General features: G+C 40.1%; 4 protein-coding genes across 5 annotated transcripts; 2 read left to right on the forward strand and 2 right to left on the reverse strand.

Annotated features, from left to right (window-relative positions):
- Positions 1-1,487: 1,487 nt before the first annotated feature.
- LOC103861054 (protein NUCLEAR FUSION DEFECTIVE 4) lies at positions 1,488-5,281 on the forward strand. The gene is made up of 3 exons (XM_009138763.3): positions 1,488-2,104; positions 3,647-4,581; positions 4,687-5,281. The coding sequence occupies exons 1-3, from the start codon at positions 1,796-1,798 to the stop codon at positions 5,156-5,158; spliced, it is 1,716 nt and encodes a 571-aa protein (XP_009137011.1). The 5' UTR covers positions 1,488-1,795; the 3' UTR covers positions 5,159-5,281.
- On the reverse strand, positions 5,026-7,161 carry LOC103861177. The gene has a single exon (XM_018658062.2). The coding sequence runs from the start codon at positions 6,736-6,738 to the stop codon at positions 5,296-5,298; it is 1,443 nt and encodes a 480-aa protein (XP_018513578.1). The 5' UTR covers positions 6,739-7,161; the 3' UTR covers positions 5,026-5,295.
- Positions 7,162-7,403: 242 nt separating this feature from the next.
- On the reverse strand, positions 7,404-12,095 carry LOC103861056 (disease resistance protein RPP2B). Its single transcript, XM_009138765.3, has 5 exons — positions 11,598-12,095; positions 9,943-11,044; positions 9,554-9,865; positions 8,427-9,476; positions 7,404-8,343 (listed from the first exon to the last, which is right to left on the reverse strand). Exons 1-5 carry the CDS (start codon positions 12,080-12,082, stop codon positions 7,612-7,614), a joined length of 3,681 nt encoding a protein of 1,226 aa, XP_009137013.1. The 5' UTR covers positions 12,083-12,095; the 3' UTR covers positions 7,404-7,611.
- Positions 11,863-17,367, forward strand: LOC103861055 (disease resistance protein RPP2A). Of its 2 annotated transcripts, none has more exons than XR_631459.3 (9): positions 11,863-12,098; positions 12,294-13,166; positions 13,237-14,311; positions 14,456-14,752; positions 14,844-15,587; positions 15,678-15,746; positions 15,854-15,905; positions 15,997-16,198; positions 16,374-16,790. XR_631459.3 is itself a non-coding variant. In XM_009138764.3 (9 exons), the coding sequence occupies exons 1-9, from the start codon at positions 12,070-12,072 to the stop codon at positions 16,878-16,880; spliced, it is 3,879 nt and encodes a 1,292-aa protein (XP_009137012.1). In that variant the 5' UTR covers positions 11,863-12,069; the 3' UTR covers positions 16,881-17,367. The 2 variants fall into 2 exon arrangements, 1 of the variants encoding a protein (XP_009137012.1); XM_009138764.3 differs by having other exon boundaries at positions 15,823-15,905; positions 16,374-17,367.
- The last annotated feature ends 145 nt before the right edge of the window (positions 17,368-17,512 follow it).

The following is a 17,512-nucleotide window of genomic DNA, read 5'->3' on the forward strand; positions in this document are numbered from 1 at the left end:
CGCATCTAATAATGAATAAAAAATCTTATCACCTTCAGGAATAAACCTTTAGCATTTGATTCACGTGGAAACAAAAGGATTCAGAGAAGGCGCCTTACTAACATTCGTACCATTTTTTTCTGGTCAAACTAACATTCGTACCTATCACTCGTTGTGTCCATAATTTAATTAAATCCATCTTTCAACCTTTCTCTAGCATTCCATTATGTTAATAGTATATTTGATTACGATTGCATATATGATAAAAATGGAACATAATCGGTGAAAAGCTTTAATTAGTGACGCAAAGAATCGGTAACCAAGTAAGCTGTAACTTTCACATGCTGCAGTATCATTATTGTCCAGTAGTCATTTGTTTTTCCTTCTGTCGGCAAACGATTCTGTAATCTTATAAAGTAATAAATTTTCAACAGTTTGATTCTATAGTAGAGATTATGCAACATTGATCTAAGAGACAAAACAATCTTTGGGAACTAAATCTTGCAACATTTTTACTAAGTTATTAGCTTTTCTTTTGATGAGCATGAACTTGTAACAAAGTTTAGGTTCAGCTAGGAGCCTAGGAGGGAGATATTTTCAATATATATATTGCATGCAATAGCTTGATGGTGTCTCCATTCTTGAAGCTTATGAGGGTGAGTGTTGCTGACTAGAGCTGGCATTTTGAACTCTTTGAATCTCCACAAAAGTTCTTCTATCCATACAAGTCTTATTAATCTGCATTACAGCTTTGTAAGAGCGTATATATGCATGCTTCCATCTCTAAGGATCTTTAAGTGGGCTCTATAGAGGTTTATCCCTTGAGAATAACCAACATTTAACCACTTGTGGTTTATATGACACCGATGATCTATCTACAAACACAACAAGATGTGTTTGCTTTGACTATAGCTTCCCGGACTGTTTTTGGGAACCATATATTCTCTCTTCCTCATTTTACAATGAGTAAGTATGAATGTGATCTTCTCTGGATCTGTAGAAGGAAACAGTTTCAGACCACATGCATAGTTCCATCCGTGCTTTACTGCTAATGTTAGTTTGGGATGGACCATCTCTATCATTTCTCAAATTCATTTTCCAAGTCCTCCATATCAAACGAAAGGGAACAACGTAATAGGAAAGACTGATGGCTATATCAAAGTACAAATTCTCAATACTGCCAGCTAGTGACTTATTTTTAAGTTGCTTACTTGGAGGATGTTGAGCCGGAGAGAGCTCCCAGCCTCCCAAATCTCTCTAGAGAGAGCATTTGGTTACTGTTTTCTCATTATTTGTGTTTATTTTTAGCAAATGTATTTGCACTTAAGTAAAACTAAATAGAGACATTCAAGGATTGTGTTAAAAAAAAAAGAGACATTTAAGGAGAGAAAATATAAATACATTTTTTGACATATACCATAGTCCTTAACATATACCTTACCGCCATTGCTAGACTCTAGTCATCTCCAAAAGACACTTTTAAATCTTTTGCCTTTGAAACTTTTAAAATCAAGCATAAATCTTATTAATCATTTTTTTTAAATGGTTACATTTATAAATAAATAATCAAAGTTTGACACGTAACATGAGAGTTGTTATAGTATAATAATATAATTTTAATTTATTTGGTCAGCAAAATAATTGTTTTATTTGTAATATAAACACACACACCAAAGGAGAAAGTTTCACACTCACACACAACCACCTCGCGTTCTCTCTACCATACAATTTACAAACAAAACCAAAAACTAAAATAAACAAAACCAAAACCTCAGAGATTCGATCTTCATTCCCCGACGACGCCGGCGGAGCTCTTATGGCGGGACAGTCGCGAAAATGGATGATTCTAGTGGCGACGATATGGATTCAGGCTTTCACCGGGACGAACTTCGATTTCTCGGCTTACTCTTCGGAGTTGAAATCGGTTCTGGGGATTTCGCAGGTGCAGCTTAACTACCTCGCCGTGGCTTCCGATCTCGGGAAGGTGTTCGGGTGGTCGTCGGGGCTCGCGCTGATGTATTTTCCGATTTGGACGGTGCTTTTCGCGGCGGCGTTTATGGGGTTCGTCGGTTATGGAGTACAGTGGCTCGTCATAACTAACTTCATCTCTTTGCCGTATATTGTGGTAACTACGTCACTCTTCTTTCTACTTTTTGATCAAACTGTTTTTCATTCATTTAAATTGTTTTTTTTTTAATTATTGAGAACCACTACTTTATAAAGTACTATTCTATCATATTCTTCTTTTTATTGAGATTGAGAATCCTACTTTATGATTGAGCATAATTCGTTATTAATTAATCTAGGAGATAATATGTTCATGAAAAAAATCGTGAAAACATAAAATAGAAATGCAGAAAATGTATAATCCACAAATTATCTTCATTTTTGAGAAATTGAAATATTATCCAACAACGCATTGGTTACACAAAAATGAAAAAAAAAAGTTTTAATTTTGAGTTTGTATTTTTCGTGTTAGACTGCAAACCTAGTTTAGTTAAGGTGACGCATATTTTTTCATGATTTGTTACAGTTTTAACTGTGGCTGTTATGAGCTTATGAAATGATATCTTTTTTTTTTGAAACACTTTTTTTTTTTTTTGAAACACTATGAAATGATATCTATGGTGACTTTTTTCTTGAAATATAAATAATTTGTGGAAGAACAAGTATCAGGATTTCACTCAATTTTTTTTTTTTGCTCATACGTACTTAATCGATTATTTAGTTAAACAGACAAGTGTGTTTAGTTGACCCACCATAAAAAGACAAGACAAGTGTGTTTAGTCGAATTGTTATTAATATAAAATCCAAACATTAATTTTTGAAAGTTGAAGTATAGACGACTTATCTTGTAAAATTATTAGTTATTTTAATTGATATAATAAAATTTATCAAATTGCTGAAAGATACAAGACATAGTTTTCTTCTCTAATAAAAACTATTTTTTGTTCGTTTGGAAAGTTTAGTTAGTTTTCTGTTACCATAAAATAACTTGTGTTAATGCCAATTGGTACATATTTAAAGTTATTCATATAGTTTTGTTGCAATTCACAACTCACATTTTTTGTTGTTGTCGTTTTGTCCTTTCTTTCTATTGGTAAATGCATTTATTTTTTAAAAAACTTCGACAAGGTTCCAACTGTTAAGCTAGATGGACTTCCAACCTAAAACCAATTGGTGCTAAGTGGAGTTGCACATCCATCTTATATATTGCTAAGGATCCCTTCCAATATCCGATGTGGGACATTTATCCCTAATACGCCCCCTCGAGATGATGGCTCTTTAAGCGTCAATCTCGGAATGCTCGGGCAAGGATCGATGGGCCGACTTTGGGCTGGATCGATAATGGATCGGATTGGACTGCGTGGATCGGGCTCTGATACCATGTTAAGCTAGATGGACTTCCAACCTAAAACCAATTGGTGCTAAGTGGAGTTGCACATCCATCTTATATATTGCTAAGGATCCCTTCCAATATCCGATGTGGGACATTTATCCCTAATACCAACAAGTCTTCTTCTTGTCATTTTCGGCTTGGCCGCCTTGTGTTTGATGGCTGCTTCAAAAACCTGCAATTATTTTTGATATAAAATATGAATAAAACAATTTTATCTGCATTGTTTTTTAAGAAACTTTTGATTAATCTTGGTTACCTTCTGTACAGGTGTTCCTCTGTTGCTTACTCGCTGGTCTAAGCATCTGTTGGTTCAACACAGTCTGCTTTGTCCTCTGCATCAGTAACTTCCCTGCAAACAGATCACTTGCTCTTTCCCTCACCGTCAGCTTCAACGGTGTAAGCGCAGCTTTATACACTCTCGCTTACAACGCAATCAACCCAACCTCTCCAGAGCTCTACCTTCTCTTAAACGCTCTTATCCCTCTTGTCATCTCTTTCACTGCCATCATCCCTATTCTTCGCCAACCGCCTTTCGAGCCTCTTCCACCAGATGGTGTTCGCCGTGACTCTCTCATGTTTCTAATCCTCAACATTCTCGCTGCTTTAAACGGTGTTTATCTCCTTCTCTTTGAGTCAAACTCCTCTGCTTTAACCTCTGCTCGTCTCCTCTTCGGTGGAGCTATCCTCCTCTTGATCCTCCCTTTATGTATTCCCGGTTTAGTCATCGCCCGGAACTGGTATCTTCGCACGATCCACACCAGTTTTCGTCTCGAAGGCTCCGGTTTCATTCTTGTTGATCCTGATGAGCTTGAGTTGCATAAAGGGATGCTTGCACATGAAGCCAATAGAGAAAGCTACCAGTTGCTGACCGATGATGTTGTGCCAAACCCGGTTAAGACTATAGCTGTGGAGGAAGGTGATGCTGATGAGTCTTCTTGTTGCAAGAAGCTTATCACAAGAGGTCAGCTTGAGCTATTGGGAATTGAACATTCTCTGTGGCAGCTCTTAAGCAGAGCTGATTTTTGGTTCTACTATGTCGCCTACTTCTGCGGTGGAACCATTGGACTTGTGTACAGCAACAACCTCGGACAGATTGCTCAGTCTTTAGGACAAAGCTCAAACACCACAACTCTTGTCACACTTTATTCCTCTTTCTCGTTCTTTGGAAGATTACTCTCTGCGACACCAGACTATATCCGAGCGTAAGTGAAATTTATTAATTTACTGTATTTATTAATTTATCAAATATTAATCTATAGAGTTTATGGTTTGGTTCTGCGAGTTTTGACTTGGTTTAAGTTGTGCAGGAAGGTTTATTTTGCAAGAACCGGGTGGCTAGCAATCGCGTTATTACCAACACCAATCGCGCTCTTCTTGCTCGCATCATCAGGAACCGCGTCAGCACTACAAGTTGGAACCGCTCTGATGGGTCTAAGCTCAGGATTCATATTCGCAGCAGCGGTTTCCATCACATCAGAGCTTTTTGGACCAAACAGTGTTGGAGTTAACCACAATATCTTGATCACAAACATACCAATAGGATCATTGATCTATGGCTTCTTGGCTGCATTGGTCTATGATTCACATGGTACGACAGGGATCAAGTCCATGACAGACTCGGTCGTGTGTATGGGACGAGGTTGCTATCACATGACGTTTGTGTGGTGGGGATGCTTGTCGGTACTTGGACTAGGTTCGAGTCTTGTCCTGTTTATAAGAACTAGAAAAGCTTATCAACGGTTTGAACAAGCTCGGATAAGTTCAAACATTGATTCATAGAAACTTGTCTCAATCCCCCAATGGCTTGTGTGTATATCGTTATATGTAGGATCTACATTTTATGACAGAAGTTATAGTGGACTGTTATAGATTTTTATATAAACAAAGATTCACTTTCCATTTCAGTACTTACAACTTTAGGGATATATACAAAACCTCTGATCTTTAATACAAAGAAACAGCCGCTCATAAGCCAAAGTCATCTTACTCGCTGTGAACATCTCCGCCGCATACTCTTTACACTTCCTCCCTCTCTCAGCCAACCTCTCGGTTCCTTCCGCCACCGCGACCTCCATAGCCGCCGTCAGAGCCTCCACGTTAGGTGCAAACATAAACCCAAACTCATCATTCACCAAAACACTCCCCTTTATGCTCGGATACCTCGACGCCATCACTGGTTTACCACTCAACATCGCTTCCATCAGCGTCAAATCAAGCCCTTGTGGTCTAAGCGTCGGATTCACGAATATATCGATTCCATTGTAAAAGCCCTTGAGCTCATTTGCACTTAGGGATCCTAAAACGGTAACTTTATCGCCAAGTTTCTTGTAACGTTGCTCCCAAGGTCCTGTTCCAGCTACCACGAGGTAAACATTAGAATGCGTTTCGATTAGTTTCGAAAAAGCTTCGAAGAGCAACGGATGTCCTTTGTCTTTCACCAATCTCCCTGCGACTCCTAAAACAATCGCCGATGACCTTTCTTGTAGCCCAAGTTTCGACCTAAACAGAGAACGTAGCTTCTTGTCTGATGCGAATCCCTTTTCATCGACCCCGTTGAGGATCACATGAACCCTTTTCTCAGGGATCTGGTAAACGTCTCTTAGCATTTCCCCGCAGCTATCGCTGATCGCTACGTGATGAGCGTAGTTGTGAAAGAATCTGATTTCATCGAGTATCTTGGGAAGCACGGCACTGTATAGACTTGCGTTAAAGCTTTGTAATCTTGGTTCTCCTGGTTTGCGAATAAGATCTTGGTAAAGGCTTGAGTGTAAGCTCTCTAGCGCAATGCCGTGCCATGTTACAGCCAGGTTTGGAACCTCCCGGGCCTTCCAGTACGGTAAGGCCACGCTCTCGGAGTGGACCACGTCAAAAGGTTGTTTCTGGTTCTCTTCTTGGTAAAGCTCCCAGGCTTTTCTGTATTGCCATTTGCCTGGCTCTGAACCTCCGTGGGAATGTATTTTAAGGTTTATGATTTTGTTGGTTTCAAGGGAAGGGTGTAAGGGAGAGGTGAAAACGTGGACACGGTGTCCACGGCGGGCTAAGGCAGTGTAGAGAGTGAAGGCGTGGCGTTCCATGCCGCCGGGGTTGGGTCCATCGGGCCATTTACGGGAGAAGACCGCGAGTTTTAGAGTTTTGGGAGGAGGGTTGGTTAAGGAGAAAGCAAGGCGGTTCCAGGGAAACTGGGCGGTTCGGAGGTCGCCAGACCACGGTGGCTGATATGTGTAAGAAGAGGAGAATGCGGCGGTGGAGGAGGAGCATGAGGATGTGTGGAGGAGGAAGAGAGATAGGATGCTAAAGGGGACGGTGAAGAAGAGAAAAGTGCAAAGTCTAGGTTTCTTGTGTTTGGTTTTTGAAGGCATTGTTTGACTTTTTCTTCTTCTGTCTTTACAGATTTTAGCTCGTCTTAAAAGAAAAGATTTTAGCTCGTCTTATAAGAATAAAAACGAATAACGAAAAACACGGAACGAATCTGGCTCAGCTCAAGCACAAGAACACAAGAACTTTGAAGTGAATCAAGAGCAGAGAGAATGGATTTTGAGTTTTTATTAGTCTCGAGGTTTTTAGTCGACGGTGGTTACTTGATTCCACATGCCGAAAAACGCGCGCATCACATGGCTCATGGTTTGAATAAATTGTTATTGGGTCCTCATATGTTGTGGTGTTTCTTTAATTGGCAAAGACTTTTAATTATTGATCAATTTGTTTCTTTTTAAAAAAAAAATGTCTAGAAAATAAATTATTTGGAAAGCAAAACAGAATACGAAAAAACTCAAAGACAAAGTAGACTTTGGCAGGAACTATACTATTTATATATTGAGCTTATTTATCATGCAATGATTTTATATCCACAATATAATATATTATGCAAGATTGCAAGTAGATTGTGATATTGTATACTGTTTATATAGTGAGCTTATTTATCATGCAATAAGTTTATATTCACAATATAATATATTATGCAAGAAGATTTTGATATCAATTATACTATTTATATATTGAGCTTCTTTATCATGCAATAATTTTAAATTAAAAATATAATTATGTATAATAGTTTTCTCTCCGCAATAAAAGTTAGGACAATTTCTTAAAATTTTTTTTTTTAAGTTTTTATCACAAAATAGCATTTAAAGAAGAAACGATCAAAATAACATATTTTGTGAAAATAAACTAAAAAATTTTATCCTAGGGAATTTTTCTCTATGAAAATAATTGTCATGATTGATCTTTACTTATTACCAGATATTAGGCTTTGCTGGCTCTATGTAACGATGAACAGAACACTCATACTCAGCAAAAGAGAGTTCTTCCTTTATTCTTTTCCCGTTTATTAGCTCTTCTTCTTGTATACAGAAACGGCCTCTCTTGGACACAACAGCTTCATCCATTGCGGTTTCAGTTTCTTTTCCAGATACCGCTTTCTCGAGGCTACTCTCATGTAGTCCCTGCAATCTACAATCATTCTCATCAGGTGCATATAACAAGCTCATCCCACATTTCACCACCTCACAGCAATCTAGCTTTCTTTTGGATACACCATCAGTAACAAAGAACTTGAACGAGGCTGTGGTGTTGCAGCATCGGTTGAGATCATGGCTTTTCTTGGCGTGGAAGCAGTTGTTGTAGCTGATGAAGACGTGATCAGAGGTAAGCTTTCTTGGTTCTTCTTCGCGGCTAGATGATGATCCACATTGCTCTTTCCATCCTCCGAGATTACAAGTAAAGCTGATGCAATCACCGTCCTCGTTTCTGAACTTGCACTTGCATATCACTGAAAATCGGTTGGTTTTATCTACATAGTCCTTGAATGAGACAACTACGCAGAGAGAAAGTCCGATGAACTTATCGTCGCACCAGTGTGGAGGCAGGTGGGTTTCCATTGAAGATCCCATTCTCTGATGGCGGAACCATAATGGCAAATCGTTTCCTGGAAAACTTGCACTAGCTAAAGGCTCCGAAACAAGTCCCTGAAATGATTAAAAAGAATGTTTAAGCATGTGATGTGAATAAAAATGTCACTTGAATAATAACAGAGTAAAGAGAGTTGGACCTTATGGTTACGTTGAAGAGATCCATTCCCTAGTATTTGACTCTTGAGTTGAGTATGAGCCACAATACTTTCTTGCGCATCTCTGTTTAGCTTGAAACAATCAGTGAAGACGAAAGTAGACTGGTTCCTTTCAGCTACCACAAGAAGCGTCATGGGTTTAGCCACTGTTTCGAGTGAGATACAGCCATGAGCATCCAGATACTGCAGATTTGATGGAAGCACTGGAAGAGAAACGAGCTGTTGACAATGCTTCAAGTAAAGAGATTTGAGATGATGAAGTTTCTTGATGCTTCCAGGTAGATTTTTGATATTGTTTCTGCTCAAGCATAAAGTCTGCAGCAAGGATAAGCAGCTAAAGCTGTCTGGCAACTTGTACAGATTACAATCTGTGAGATACATGTCTGATAACCGCGAGCAGCCAGAGAAAGGCAGCAGCTCCAAACACGTGAGATCATGGACTTTAGATCCACCAAATGAGAACAGCTTGAGATTGCTCATATCCATTTTTCTGGGAGTTTGTTTGATGGCTGTATCATCCATGAGCAGAATCTCTAAGCTTTCCATGTCTTCGTTGATGTCCGGGAAACTCTCTAGCTTTGAACATCCAGAGAGAAGCAGCTCTTTAAGAGACTTCAGCTTGCAAAGAGTGGTAGGGAGATGCATCAACCTGGAACACTTCTTCAAATTCAACACGGTAAGTTTCTGGAGATTTTCTATGGATTCAGGAACTCTTTTAACCGCTGTGCCATCCAAATACAGAGATTCTATGTTTTCCGAGATTGTTGGAAATTTCTTGAGTTTTGAACATCCACTGAGGATAACAAACTTCAGAGACTTCAAACTGATTCTCTTTGGAAGACTCTTGAGGTTTATGCAATCTCTGAGATTCAGTGAAACAAGACTGTCCATCTGCCGGATCGCTGAACACTTGGTTAAACTTGTACAGTTTTCAAGATTCAGTCTCTCGAGTTTACGAGCTTCCAACAAGCCAGTTAGATTCATCAACTCTTTTGAATAACTGAGATCGACCCACCTTAACTCTCCTGTGTTCTGCAATAAGCAGATCAATAATTTAACAACCACATACATAATAAGTACTAACTAACACTTTAAAGCTGAATTTGTACCTTCTCATCTTCACACAGTTGCATAATGTTGCTATAACGCAGATTAAGATAAACGAGTTTCTTCGGGTTGAAGTTGGATGGTAGATACTCCAGAGGGTACCCTTGCCAGTGGAGATAAACCAGCTCATCTGGAAAGCAATCAAGACCCTTGGGAAAACGTAATCGACAATCATTCTCACACCACTTGGAACAATGAGAATTGTAGAACTTGAGGAACTTAAGATTCCACATCCTCGCGAAAATATCAGCACTTAGCTTCATGCTATCTACATTAGACATATCTAAGAAGATGCCTCTGATCTCTGCAGTACCCTGGAAAAATATAATGTCAATAAAAAAGCCTAATAGAAGAATCACATTCATAAGACAAATGAAACATTCTGGCTCACCGTTTTGTACTTTAAAACGCGACAAATGTCTTCTTGGTTCCATAACCGCCCGCGGTTACCAGCCTCTTTGATGGATGATTCATAACCAACCTCCCTCCCCATTGTAAGCAGTAAGTCATGCATCTCAAGCCGGTTATCCGAGACTGTTATCAAGCACTTGTCAATAAGGTCACTAATCAGAGTAGAAGCATCGGTATGGTGAGTGCTCAGAACACTCGAAACAAAATCCAACTTCTCTGATCTAAAGAAGCAAGCAACATCCAGAAAAATGCTCTGTTCTTCCTCGCATAGTTCCTCATAGCACACTTTCAGCACGTCATGGATCTTCCCATCTGGTCTTCTCTGCAACCTCTCCCATTTCAGCTTCCAGTAAGACTTATCTCTTTGACATAGATCAGAACCTAACAGCTTCAGAGCTAGTGGATGCCCTTTAGAATAATCCACAAACTTGTTTGATAAGTCCATTAGCTCCGGAGTGGCGCAGAGATTACTAGAAAACGCACTCAAGCAGAAAAGCTCTAGACTCTCTCTTCCACTCAACCTCGGAACCACGTATGTTTCATTCACAACCTTCTCTAGGAGTTTCTTGTTACTTGTTGTTATAACAATCCGTGTTCCTTCTCGGTACAGCTCCTTTCCCGCTCCACCAATAAGATTTCTTAGTTGATTTTCGTTAGCCACATCATCAAGCACAATAAATAGTTTCTTGTTCCCAAGTCTATCTTTAAAGGCGTCATGCGCACCTTCAGGAGCTCCAACATCAAGATTGTCTTCATCTAATAACTTACGGAGGAGTTTCCGCTGCAAATGATCTAATCCATGGAGCTTTGACTCGTTCTGAACGTTTGCAAGAAAGCAGTAACCATCGAAGCGATTGTAGTTCTGCTTATAGACACAGTCTGCAACAGTTGTCTTGCCAATCCCAGCCATGCCAAGAACTCCGACGATCCGCACACAACTTGTCTCTTCAAAGTCAATTAACTTTTCTAGCTCCATCATACGAGATTCGATCCCCGGAAGACCTCGAAATTCTGATGGAGACAGCTTGTTTAGCACCTTGAACGTTTCCTTGGCAATTTTGTCAACAAAGTCACACTCCGGGCTGCCAAAATGCATCATCACGTCAACAAAAGTAAGGTTAACAATGAAACTAAAAAGGAGAAAAGTTTAATCTTCATGAAATTTTGTTGACTTGCATTAGAAACTACAAGAGTGATACAACGCAAAGCACCTAACTTGGCATGAATAAGGTTCCTATTAGTAAACCGTAATTCAATTAAACTCGAGCCACTGAGCCAGCATCATCCAGAGAGTAAACCGAGACTTAACCAGATGATATACCGGAGCTCAATGAAAACACTCAACTCAACCTCCTTTAAAAAGGTAAACCGAGGTCTCAACCAAATATAAACCGGAATTCACTTACAATTCTACCGGACTTGAATTACAATCCTAAACCGAAAATTTCAGATCCAATTATTAAACCATATCGAGAGAGTAAACCGAGACTTAACCAAATGATATACCGGAGCTCATTGAAACACACGACTCGAGTCCCTTAAAAAGGTAAACCGAGACTCAACCAATTCTAAACCGGAGTTCAGTTAAAATTCTAAACCGGATAATTCAGATCCAATTTCATATGGCTAAGGTACCTTCTCTCCGGGAGCACATAGCCGGCGATGTCAGATGCAGCTCTTAGAGCTTCTTTCCACGCCGGGACTCTGTGTTCAGATCCCTGGAAGACCTCTTCAGATCTTTCGAACGGAGCTCCGAATTTCCCAGTTTGGTACCTCACGTCCGACGCCGGAACTTTGTAGAAGACCGGCAAAACCACCTGATCGAAAGTCCTCTTGCAGTCCATGATCTTCGCGAGTTCCTCTAAGCACCACGCGGAATTCGCGTAATTCTCGGAGAAAACGACGATTGAGATCTTCGATTGCTCGATTCGTTCGAGAAGCCCCGAGAGATCGTTGCCTCGCCGGAGTTCCTCGTCGATGAAAGCGTCGATCCCTTTCCGGCGAAGAAAATCGAGGAGATAGCACGTGAAGGAGTGGCGCGTGTCTGCGCCTCGGAAGCTGAGAAAGACGTCGTACTGCCGGCGGGAAGGATCTGATTTGCAGGAAGATGCGGCAGCCATGGAAGAGGAATTCGAGGTATGAAATGAGGATAAGCATAAAAACTTTGGGATCTTATTTTGAAAGCTAAATTGGATATATTTAATAAATCAAGTGGGGTTTAACAATGTTATAAACACACACAAATCAATGAGGTGGGTAGGTGAAAATGATTGTACTATGAACAGTGAGTCTTCCCATTTGATATTTTTTTTGCTAATTCCCATTTCGCAGATCACACTGGTCAAATTCAATGGAGATTCTCTTCGAGAAATGTTTGACAACCAGCGATCTCAGTAACCTTGACACTAATGTCGTCACCGCCAACGAGGACGTTGGTAAGTACTTTCGCTTAGTCACCGTCGTCGTCAGAGGTACTGAACAGATCCTTAGAATAGAGGATGAGGAAGGCAAGCCATGGCAGTTCGGGTTCACAGACCTCAACGTTAGCCAACGCTACGTCTTGACCAAAGGTTGGAGCAACTACGTTAAGGAGAAGCAGCTTGGTGTCGGAGACTTTGTTTTCTTGCAGCGGCTTTTTACGGACAGCAGCAGGCTCTTCATTGGCTTTAGAAGGCGCGAAGCTGTTCTCGGACAGTGTCAGGATTTAACATCATTGGCCACAGCCTCTGAGAAACTCAAGGAAGTTGAAACTCCTCTCCAGCTAAGAAGTCCTAGGCATAGCGTTACAGGGTTCGACGGTATTTTACTGGTTTCTGGTGGTGACAACCAGGACTCCGAGGAGAGATACTTCATCAGCTATATCTCCAAAGAGCTGTGTCTCCGTGGCTTTACCCCTTTGATATATGATCTTACAAAGAGCACATTGGCTGGTGTGGAGATGCTGCACAGATCACGGGTGGGTATTATCATTTTCTCCAACAACTATGCTTCTTCTAGACAGTGTCTGGATAAATTTGTGGCAATCTTGGACTATTCGAAAGCAAACAACTTTGTGCTTCTTCCGGTATTTTTTAAAGTGAAGGTGTCAGACATTAGGGGTCAAAGTGGCTCCTTTCGAAGAGCATTCTCACGACTTGAGCATTCAGTTCTGTCATCCCAAGTTCCCACATTAACTGCCATCAACAAATATCAGTATATGAAAGGGTAAATATTTTCTCTCTTTTCTCAGTATGGTGTGGTAAATGTCTTTGATTCTGATATATTTTCTTCACAGGGAAGATGTTATACTTGCCAAGAGTATTGTTAGTGATGTCTGTTTGCTGCTCAATTCTGAAACTAACATGAAACTAAGAGGAAGGCTTCAAATACAAAGTATATTGTCTTTACTAAATTGTTCTCATTTCTCAGCCCCACATATTGTTGGACTTTGGGGTATGGCTGGCATAGGGAAAACTGCCATCACTAGAGAAATTTTCAGAAGACAAGCTGAGAGATATGACGTCTGCTACTTTCTGCCAGACTTCCATATAGTGTGTCAAACGAGAGGGCTGAGTCATTTGCGTGATGAATTCTTCTCGAGAATCTCTGGGGAAGAAAAGGTTACTATAGACGCATGTGATACTAAACTAGGTTTCATAAGGGATAGGTTCCTTAGTAAAAAGGTTCTCGTTGTTCTTGATGGCGTGAGTAGTGCTAGAGATGCAGAATTTTTGGTTGGAGGGTTTGGCTGGTTTTCTGGTGGACATACACTCATCTTAACATCTAGAAATAGGCAAGTTCTGGTACAGTGTAACGCTAAAGAGATTTACGAAATCCAGAAACTATCCGAGCGTGAGTCTCTTCAGCTTTGCAGCCAGTTTGCCACTGAACAAAATTGGAAGGGAAGCACGTCATTGGTCTCGGAGCTGGTAAACTACGCTAGTGGGATACCATTGGCTCTGTGTGCCTTAGGATCGTCCTTACAAAATCAATGTATTAAAGATGAGAAGCAACATCTGAAAAGATTGCGTCAAAATCCTTTAGTTGAGATTCAGGATGCATTCAAAAGAAGTTTTAATGTACTAGATGGCAACGAGAAGAATACATTTTTGGACCTTGCATGTTTTTTCCGAGGGGAGAATAAAGATTATGTAGTGAACATCCTAGATGGTTGCGGTTTTCTTACAGAGTTAGGAATCTATGGTCTCATTGATGAGTCTCTCATCAGCATTGTAGATAACAAAATAGAAATGCTCAACATTTTCCAAGACACGGGTCGATTTGTTGTTTGTCAAGAGAGTAGTGAGACAGGGAAGCGTAGCAGATTGTGGGATCCTTCTGACATTGTTGATGTGCTGACCAACAACTCAGTAAGTCAGAGAAAATGTATATCTGTTACTTCCACTGCTAGAAAATGTATATCTATTACTTCCACTGAAATTTAGAATACTGTTTAGGTTCCTTTGTACACTTAGAAGCTTATGTTTCTGAACTCATTTGCCATTTTTCTTCAGGGAACAGAAGCAATTGAAGGCATATTTCTCGATTCAACTGGCTTGACAGTTGAGCTGAGTCCTACTGTTTTTGAGAAGATATATAGACTTAGATTCCTCAAGCTCTACAGTCCAACTTCTAAAAATCATTGCAACGTATCTCTACCTCAAGGCCTGTACTCTTTGCCTGATGAGCTACGTCTACTCCACTGGGAACGATGTCCTTTAGAATCCTTACCTCGGAAATTCAATCCTAAAAATATTGTAGAACTGAACATGCCCTATAGCAACATGACAAAACTATGGAAGGGAACAAAGGTATGTTTTGACATTATAGTGTTATCTGCTGCATAGATAAAGTAATTAGCTCTTACTTGATGAGCCATTTTGTTGTTGCTGTTGTAAACAGAATCTTGAGAACCTAAAGAGGATCATTTTGAGTCACTCACGACGGTTGATTAAATTCCCAAGGCTTTCAAAGGCCAGGAACCTTGAGCATATTGATCTTGAAGGATGTACGAGTCTGGTTAAAGTTAACTCATCTATTCTTCATCACCACAAGCTTATTTTCTTGAGTCTTAAAGACTGTTCACATTTGCAAACAATGCCTACCACGGTTCATCTAGAAGCTCTTGAAGTTCTCAATCTTTCCGGCTGCTTAGAACTTGAGGACTTTCCGGATTTCTCACCGAACCTGAAAGAGCTATATCTAGCTGGGACTGCCATAAGAGAAATGCCATCATCAATCGGTGGTCTCAGTAAACTTGTTACACTAGATCTGGAGAACTGTGACAGACTTCAACACCTGCCACCAGAGATAAGAAACTTGAAAGTTGTGGTTACCCTTAGCGCCAAACGTCCTGCTGCTTCCATGAATCTATCTAGCGTGGAGGATAAAGCACCACCATACACGAGATGTCGATTGAAGAGAGTTATTGAATCTGTTATTCTGAGCTTAAGAAAAAAGAAGCGAGAAAATACGGTCCCTAGGGCTGACATGAGGGTTAACGAGAAGACAATGGAGGAAAAAGAAGTAAGAGAGAAATCGGTTGATGGTGACAACGATGACGATTTCGATCCGTTTGCTACTTTGTGTGATGACAGGAAGAAGAGTATTCTTAAAATTCAGGAGAAACTTGAAGATCCTGATCTGGTTTTCTTAATTTTTTTTTGCTTGAATCTAGGTTGTTTCCTTTGTATTTGATTTCAGCTTTAAAGATAGATTTATTTGTTTGTGTTTCAGTCTGAAGAAGCTTTGGTTGAGTTGCTTCAGAAACTGGAATATGTGGACATAACACTGAAAGATCTTCAGGTAATATGACCACAATCAAATTCGTATAGAGAACACTCTTGATTCTTCGATTGTTCATAGTTTTTTGTCACTTTAGGGAAGTAATATCGGGCGGCTTGTGAATTTAGTGCAGAGGCGTCGAACGGGAAATGCTAAGAGATTAGCTCAACAGCTTATCAAGTACGATCAAATTCAGAAACTTTTTCTGCTCAAATTCAACCATCAAGAACACTCTTGATTTTCCAGTTCACTGTACTTTTTGTCTCTGCAGGAAATGGAAGGAAACAGTAGAGAAAACTCTCACAGATAAACAGCCTAGTGATCTCAAACCTCCGAATTTAATAGGTAAAAGAAAAGAGTGCAACTCTGAATCTCAGAACAAGCATCGTTCTCATCCATTTCATCATCCAAAAGACACGGAAACCTCTGTGCCGGAGGGTTCCTTGAACCTCGAAGGCCTCCCCTTACGCCCGGTAAGCTACGCATAAACTAGTGGTAACAGACGTCAATTTTCCTTTCTTTGGACTTCATCATACAACTATCCAACAGTAAACTCTTGTTTGACTTCAACCTGACGTCTGTTTTGTCCATCTCATTGCATTCGTCTGTGTGTTTCACGCTCAATTTTTTTCTCTACTCTTTCAACAGGGAAAACCTGTGTGTGCCTCGTATTTTCACACTGGAAGCTGCATCTCCGGTCCTACTTGCATTTTTGATCACCCATCGTTGATACCAGTTCACAAGACCACATCTCTGTACTCGAATCAGCTGGGATTGTCTTCTTCAATTGGAGATTCATCAAGTGACCTTGTGGGACCAGCAACTAAGCAACGAAGAATCCATAAGAACACATCTTCCATGGCTTCTGAGACACTGCACTCGAGTCCACTAGGATTTGCTTCTTCAATTGGAGATTCATCAAGTGAGCTTGTGGAAGCATCAACTAAGAAACCTCCAGTACACAAGAACACGTCTTCTCTGGTTCCACAGATGCCGCATTTCAATCCGCTAGGATTTTCTTATTCCATTGGAGATTCGTCAAGTGAGCTTGTGGAAGCATCAACTGTGTCTGAGATAACACACACAAACGTTGGTAGAAACCCCTCTGATTCATGGGATGATGAAGAAGACTCTCAGTTTTGGTTGCATCTATGAAGCACGGTTGTTAATTGAGGATTCATCAAGTGAGCTTGTGTAATCATCAATGTTGAAACCCACAATTAGGACCTTCTTCTTTGCTTAGCTTAATCAAGTTAGCTTGTGGAATGGTATGTTATAACACAAGCAGCCGTCAAGACTCCATTGGTTTATGGTATGTTAATGAAGATGACTCAGTTTCGGTTACATCCATTTTAAAACCCTCAAGTTTACTTTCTTCTTCAGTAGCTCGTCTTCTTCCTCGCAGAGCTGACTTATCTTGGCCACAACAATAGCCTCACCTGTCATTGAGCATCTGTTTCTTCTGTAGATACAGCTTCAGAGATATTATTATTACTATGGCTTTTAGCTATCTTTTGGTTCCATCGATAGCAGAGAATGTGTCAATGTAGATATATTAAGAGTAACGGTGGAAGCACACCATAATGAAATAAATTATCTGCTAGAGACGAGTCTGTCTGAAGCAGAACATGATTAAGTGTAATGCTTTTGTCGTAACTCACAACAAGAGGTGTAAGAATTTGTTGATTGTTGATGAAGAACCAGATAATCTTTCTTTTTTTTGACAACGAAAGAACCAGATAATCGATTGTATTATTATTACAGAGATTAACAAAACAATAACAGTT

The sequence above is a fragment of the Brassica rapa genome, chromosome A03 (assembly GCF_000309985.2).
Source record: "Brassica rapa cultivar Chiifu-401-42 chromosome A03, CAAS_Brap_v3.01, whole genome shotgun sequence".
In the NCBI taxonomy this organism is placed as follows: Eukaryota; Viridiplantae; Streptophyta; class Magnoliopsida; order Brassicales; family Brassicaceae; genus Brassica; species Brassica rapa.

Excerpts from the sequence above, each read along its gene's own strand:
- LOC103861054 (XM_009138763.3), top strand. The coding sequence starts at position 1,796 with ATGGCGGGACAGTCGCGAAAATGGATGATTCTAGTGGCGACGATATGG. Across the intron at positions 2,105-3,646 it reads TCTCTTTGCCGTATATTGTG|GTGTTCCTCTGTTGCTTACT; the intron begins GTAACTACGTCA and ends CCTTCTGTACAG. Across the intron at positions 4,582-4,686 it reads ACACCAGACTATATCCGAGC|GAAGGTTTATTTTGCAAGAA; the intron begins GTAAGTGAAATT and ends TAAGTTGTGCAG.
- LOC103861177 (XM_018658062.2), bottom strand. The coding sequence starts at position 6,738 with ATGCCTTCAAAAACCAAACACAAGAAACCTAGACTTTGCACTTTTCTC.
- LOC103861055 (XM_009138764.3), top strand. The coding sequence starts at position 12,070 with ATGCGGCAGCCATGGAAGAGGAATTCGAG. Across the intron at positions 14,312-14,455 it reads ATGTGCTGACCAACAACTCA|GGAACAGAAGCAATTGAAGG; the intron begins GTAAGTCAGAGA and ends ATTTTTCTTCAG. Across the intron at positions 14,753-14,843 it reads AACTATGGAAGGGAACAAAG|AATCTTGAGAACCTAAAGAG; the intron begins GTATGTTTTGAC and ends TGTTGTAAACAG.
- LOC103861056 (XM_009138765.3), bottom strand. The coding sequence starts at position 12,082 with ATGGCTGCCGCATCTTCCTGCAAATCAGATCCTTCCCGCCGGCAGTAC. Across the intron at positions 9,866-9,942 it reads GCGTTTTAAAGTACAAAACG|GGTACTGCAGAGATCAGAGG; the intron begins GTGAGCCAGAAT and ends ATATTTTTCCAG. Across the intron at positions 8,344-8,426 it reads CTCTTCAACGTAACCATAAG|GGACTTGTTTCGGAGCCTTT; the intron begins GTCCAACTCTCT and ends TAATCATTTCAG.